This window comes from Pteropus vampyrus, unplaced genomic scaffold, assembly GCF_000151845.1.
Source record: "Pteropus vampyrus isolate Shadow unplaced genomic scaffold, Pvam_2.0 Scaffold33, whole genome shotgun sequence".
In the NCBI taxonomy this organism is placed as follows: domain Eukaryota; kingdom Metazoa; phylum Chordata; class Mammalia; order Chiroptera; family Pteropodidae; genus Pteropus; species Pteropus vampyrus.
The window spans coordinates 10,477,468-10,484,337 of NW_011888814.1; the positions used below are offsets into that span (position 1 = coordinate 10,477,468).

General features: G+C 32.2%; 1 protein-coding gene across 1 annotated transcript in view; it reads left to right on the forward strand.

Annotated features, from left to right (window-relative positions):
- MKLN1 (muskelin 1) overlaps positions 1-6,870 on the forward strand; it is a 156,766-nt gene that overhangs the window by 136,315 nt on the left and 13,581 nt on the right. Inside the window, 1 exon segment of the mRNA XM_011357241.2 lies at positions 3,864-3,918. Within this exon segment, the coding sequence (XP_011355543.1) occupies positions 3,864-3,918 (55 nt within the window).

Consider the following 6,870-nt stretch of genomic DNA (forward strand, 5'->3'; position numbering starts at 1 on the left):
TTAACTTGGGGAAGATAATTCCTGGCAAAGGGAAGGCCCTAGGGTGAGTGCATTCTGGCTTTGTTTAGGAGAACAGTAGGGAAGCCATTGTGGCTGAGTAGAGATGAAGAGAGTGAGGGTAGTCAGAGATGAGGTAAGAGCAGGGATTAAGAGATCAGATTGTGAATGACTTCTTAAGCCATTGTCGAGACTTTGGCTTTTACTCTGAATGAATAAGGAGCTAGTTCAGGGTATTGTGCAAAGCAGTGATATGATCTGCTTTCTGTTGTAATTAGATCACTCTAAATACTGTATTGAGAATAGACTAAAGGAGAATGAAGATGGAGGCAGAGAGACTTATGAGGGAGATTATAGAAATCTAAGCAAGGGATTATTGTAGCTCAGACCAAAGTAGTAGAAATAGTGAGAACTGAAATAGATTGGATTCTCAATATATTTTAAAGGTAAAACTAACAGAATTTTATGATGGATTGAATGTAAGGTTTGAAAAAAATGACTCCAAAGTTTTTGGCCTGAGTGAATGGAGTTACTATCAACTAAAATGAGAAGGCTCTGGGTAGTCCAGGTTTGTGGTAGGTAGTGGATAGGGAGCTCCAGACTGGGATCGAGAGTTTAATCTTGAATATGTATATTCATTTTGAGATGCCTGTGAAAGCCAACTTGCAATGTTGAGGTGATAGTTGGATACTCAACTATCCAACTGGAGTTTGGAAGAGAGGTCTGGATTTATTCAGATTGCATAATATCAGTTGGTACCTGTGAGAATCCTAGGCCCGTACATATTAGTTTCACTATTTAATCAGATTATTTAAATGACAGTTTTCTCCACATCTTTCCATATGTATAGCCATTAACCTTTAGGAGGTAGAAAAGAGAAACAAATGAACTCTCAAATAATTAGAAGAAAGGAAATTAGTGAAATAGGAAACAAACAACAGAAAAAAATTTAAAAAGTGAAAAGTTGGTTCTTTGAAAAAGTAGATAAAATTGGTAGACCTTTAGAAAGATTTATCAAGAAAAAAAGTGAAAACAAATTATCAACATCACAGATGAAAAGGGGAAATCATTACAGACCCTACACACATTAAAAGGTAATAAGGAATATTATGAATAAATTTGTCAACATATTCAATAACTTGAAAGACACAGCTTATCAATGCAGACAGAAGAAGAATTAGAAAATCTTAAGGAACTCCGTATCAAATACAGATAGATTGAATTTGTAATTGAAAACTTTCTAACAATGAAAACTCTGCATGTGGATGGCTATATCAGTAAATTCTATCAACTGTTTAAGGAAGAAAAAAACATTAATGCTACAAAGACTCTCAGAGACCAGGGGAAGACAGAATACTTTTTAAATCCTTTTATGAAGCAGCTTCACCTTGTTTTAAAAACCCAACAAAGATATCACAAGCAAAAAAAATTATAGACCAATACAGCTCATGAATATATATGTAAACTTCTTAATAAAGTTTTATGAATCCAGCAATATATAAAAATGTTAATGCATAATGACCAAGTGGGGAATTATCCTAGGAATATAAGGTTGGCTTTACGCTTGAAAATGAATCATTCACCACTTTGACAGGATGAAGAAGAAAAACCATAGAGCATCTCAGTAAGTGAAGAAAAGGCATTTGACAAAATTTAAAGCTCATTCCTGTTTGAAAAAAAAAAAATTCTGAATAAACTAGAAATAAAAAGAAACTTCCTAAATTTCATAAAGGGCATCTATGAAAAACATGTCAATGGACATCCTCTATCGGCATATAAGAAAAAGAAATAAACACATATAGGTTGGAAAGGAGGACGTAAAATTGTTTGCATTTGTAGATAACATTATTTTGTATGTAGAAAACCCCATGCAATCTACAAAACAATATACTAAGATTAGTGAATTTAGCAAGGTTACGGAGTACAAGATCTATAGGGGGGAAAAAAGCAATTATTTATCTTAGCAATGAACAATTAGAAAATGAAATTTAAAAACCTGATTATATTAATATAAAAAACTAATCAAATATGTAGTAATAAGTCTGTTGTAAGAAATTAAAAATCTAAATGGAGAGATACATCACATTTATGGATTGAAAGACTAATAATTATAAAAATGCTCATTCTTCCCAGATTGGTTTTTAATTTAATGCAGTCCCTATCAATATGCCAGAAAGTTTGGGTTTGTTTGTTGTTGTTGTTGCTGTTTCGGTTCCTTTGTTGTTGTTGAAATAGACAAACTGATTCTGAAATTTGTATGGAAATACAAAGGCCCTGGATTAGCCAAAACAATCTTAAAAAAAGAAACACAAAGCTTGAGATCTCATACTACCTGGTTTTCAGGACTCTTTATAAAGCCTTAGTAAGCAAGACATTGCGATACTACTGACTTAAGGTAGACAAATAGATCAATAGAACAGAATGGAGTTTAGAAATAGACCCACATATATATGGAATCAGTTGATTTTTTTTTTTTTTTTTTAACCAGAGTGCCAAGTCCATTGGGGAAAATAAAGTCTTTTTAACAAATGGTGCTGATATCTCACATTTTACATGAAAATTAAGATGGATTATGCATCTGAAAATTAAGATGGATTATGCATCTGAATCTAAAACCCAAAATGTTAAAACTTCAAGAAGAAAATATTATCTTCACAACTTTGGGATAGGCAGATTTCTTGGACATAACACAGAGGCACTAATTATAAAAGAAAAATCTTGATAAATTGGACTTCAACAGAATTCAATTTTTGTTGAAAGATATTATCTAAAAAATTGGCAAGCCACAGACGATATAATATTTGCAGTAGATAATCCCTGACAGAGGACTGATACCCAGCATATATAAAGAACTTCCATATATTTTTAACTCTTCCTTTTAGCCCCCTTTTTCCTAACTCTTGCTTAGTTACTTCTGGAATATTAGTCCACTTTCTGACCTTCAAAGGGCCATTAATCAGGGCTTACAAATATTAGTATGGTTGATAACATGAAATTTTAAAGGCTGGAAGCATAGGTGTAAAATACATCCTGGGGAATCAGTGGAATCAACTGCTCAAGCCTTGCAAAGTGCCAAGTAACTCCATTGAGATTCTACTCATTTTTCTACTCTTATCCTTTCTTCTAACTTGCCAGTTTTCTAGCATCCTCATTCAAAATAAAAGTAAATAGTTCTAAATTTTTATTTTTTGCCAATTAGTTAAATTACCAGTGTTGGAATAGTTTTGTCTTATTTTGTTTCATCATTATTCAGTTATAGAGTCTGTTTTAAAGTAACTCTAATTGACTGGCCTGGGAATCTAATCAACAATTACATTATTATTTCAGTGTGAAAAAGGCCTTTGTAATTATATAAGAATATAATTATACATGCTTGTGGAATCCCAATCTAACTTGTAATTTAGGAATGGCCTATATGTACTAACCATACTTTTTTTCTCAGAGTTTGATTTATATAGCAGAGACATCAGGTGTTTTACAGTAGCTTGTATTTATTTTTGAAGTGAGAATGCATATATATTAAGAATTCAGTAACTGTCCAGAGTAACTATCTCTATGTAATAGATTCCCAGATTAGTAATTTTCTTCTTTATTTCAGTTGACCAGTTGTTTGTTAATAAATACATATTTTAATACATTTTTAAAATAAAATAATACCAGGACTTGGTCTAATATTTTTGAAAATTATGAGCAGTCCAGTAGAAAAGTCAGCATATTTTTTAAATGCTGTACTCTTCTTGCCACTATTTGGTAAGAATTTGGTATTGTGCAGAGACATACAGTGGCTAATAAATGGTCAAAATTATGGAAGTTATTTTTCTCTAATGTACTTAGCCAGCTAATTTGCTTCTATTTTTCTTTTACAGTTTCAGCTTCTTGCTTCAGCTCTATTCAAATCTGGTTCAGATTTTACAGCTCTAGGTAAGTATTGCAGTGTAGTTTATCCAGCCAGATGCTCTAGCATTTGAGAGGTTGGATTTTGGTTTCTTTTAAATGAAACATCAGATGAGATGTTCATCTAAATAATGGAGCAAGTTTTGAGGCAGAATGCAAAATTTCTAATAACCTGCTACTAGGTTATTTTCCAAGCATCAGTCACCAGTTCATGTATCAGTTTGCAGTTTCTCTTACACCAGTTGCTGGGTTATTATGCAAACAGATGGCAATAGAAGCATGATCAAAATAAATGAACTGTATAGCATTGTTTTGGAATGCAGGCTGTATTAATGGTATACTTCTATGAGATAACACTCGATGGTTGGTTTTTTCCTCTCAGATTGTTCTTTGTGGAATTGTGTGGTGTCAACAGAATGGTGATAGGGTAGGCAATGAAATAAATGTTTTGGGAGGAGAGGAATGAGTTATTTCTTTCCTGAAAATGGGAATTTTTATACGTTGGTATCATAATTGTTCAAGACAAATTCTACTTGAAACTCAAGTATTTCTTAAACACCCCAGATATGGGCATCAATCTTCATTTAGGAGAACTCTCTTTTAATATTAATAGATTATTAAAGTAAACTAGACTGTAGTAAAGTGAGGAATTTGTAGAAGTTCCAGAACCCAAAGCTTTAGTCAGGTGACTTTTCAAGGATATTTTTGTTAAGAAAAGTAATTATTATAGCTTTAATTTTTCAATAAGATAGTAGCCTTTTGAAGTATGAGAATTTCTAGCTTTTCTCTTGTCATTATAGAATGTAGTCACATAATGAATACATATTAATCCCATTAATGCCAGTGCTATTCTTTGCTTTAGAGTTGAACAATTGTATTAAAATTTTCTAGTATATGTAATATAAATACTACTCTTTATCTCTGGAATAAAATAACACTTTGAGATATCAGTTTAATTTCTTCATTGTTTGTCCTCTTGTCTCTTAAAGGTGAACCATACTTCAAAGGAAAAAATAGATCATATGTAATTCTGGTATTTTTCACTGGGTAGGGAAGAATATAGCAGTGTTCCTTGGGGTCTTGCCCATTGTTTTCAATAACAAGTAATAGAGGCTTCTCTGCTGTTTAAGGCAAATTCTGTCCTGAAATCTGGTTCCAGAATATGTAGAGTTCTACAAGGCAAGACTCAGCAGACTGCTGTAAGACATGACTTCAATAGATTCTCCTAAAAATTTAGATAGTCATTTACAACTGTTCCATACAGTGGAATACATAAGGACTTTTTAAAAGAAATCTTAATTCCGTGATGGAGAATCTAGGAATAAGGATTGTTTTAGAAAATCCATACCCTTTTGAATTTTATTCTTTGAAACAGAGATTTAGCGATACATGAATTGAGAGCCTGGCACATAGGTATTCAATTTGAATGACTGTGTCCCTTGTTATGTATGGTTACCACAGCCCAGAGCCATTATTTTTATTATGTTGGTGGGCAGCACTAAAATGTCTCTGGCTGACTTATATTTAGCCTTTAGAACAAGAATTTCTTGGCAGTCATTTAAATATGTTAGGCTGTTGTCAGCAAATATTTTACCTTTAACTTTACTCCTTTCCTCTGTCTTTGCCCTTTTCACTGCCAGCTAATATATTTTATTAGGAACAGTTTGTTTTATTTGGATTCCAAACAAATCTTAAATGCACTAAGAACAATACAAACACAATAGAAAAAAAAAATGCAAAAAAGGGAAAATTCCTGTGGGGTTTTATTTCCTACTTTGTCTGAAGGGAGACAGTATGTTTAGTAGTTAAGAGATGAGTGTAATGTAGCGGTTCAGAGTCAGAATCTAGGTTCAGATACCAGCTCTGCTACGTAGTAATTTTGAAAGTGAACTTGAGTAAGTCACCTTTCTAATAATTAATTTCTTCATCTATAAAATGGAGGTAATGAGGGAACTTACATCAGGTTGTTGAGAGAATTAAATGAAATGATTATGGAAAACAGCACAATAAAACACTTAGTAAGTACTCTCTTCAGGGTACTATTATTACTGCCCTTAAAAATGTAATCATCTTTGCAAAATTGGTAAATTTGAATGAGGAGAAAATTCAAGTTTTATGCTAGTTTTAATAAGGAGAAATCATATTTTATAAACAAAAAGTAAATAGGTTTCATGCCTATTTAGAGTTCCTGGTTCCTGTTCTCATTCATTTTTTGTCAGATTGTTTTACCTTTACTCCACATAGAATTGAAATCAAATAGGTTGTTTCATGTATATATATATGTATACATTTTTAATGTGTAGATAAACCAAATATTTCATTTTTTGAATTCTCTAAGAAAAAGTTTACCTCAGCCAAACTTTCTGACTGACTCCCTTCTGAATTAATCTAGTTTATCCTAACCTCTTAGAATTAAATAAAAGTTTTCTATATATAATTTAAAGAATTAGAAAGGTAATGATTATAAACCGCTGGCATTGTCTTAGTTTTGAAAAACTACTGACTTTAGAGAAAAATAATTTCTAGGGATTTTTAGTTTAGAGCTCTGGTGGCTATGGGCACTTTTAGGCTTGGACTCAGACATTTTGCTAATTTTAAGTGCTGTGTCTTATTTCCAGAAAGTATGCTTTGGAGCAACAATAAGTATATTTTCAGCAAGGTTTGTGAGAAGTAAGGAAAATCTGGTCTGTAGAACATACTGCCTTTTTTGTTTTTTACACCTCTGTAAGCTTTATTGCCCTAATATTTATTATGTACAAATATGAATTCAGACAAATGTTCAGACATGTCTAAAGAATGCTTTTTGACACTGGGTTAACATTCATGAATGACAAGTCTTAAAAATTTCACAGCATTTGCTATGCCCTTTTAGCCTCTCTACTGTTGGTATATACACCAAATTTACGTTTCAGCTAGATACTTTCTTCAACCTCCTGTCTGTAGCTTACATGTTTGCAGGTGCTTTTTTATATAATAATA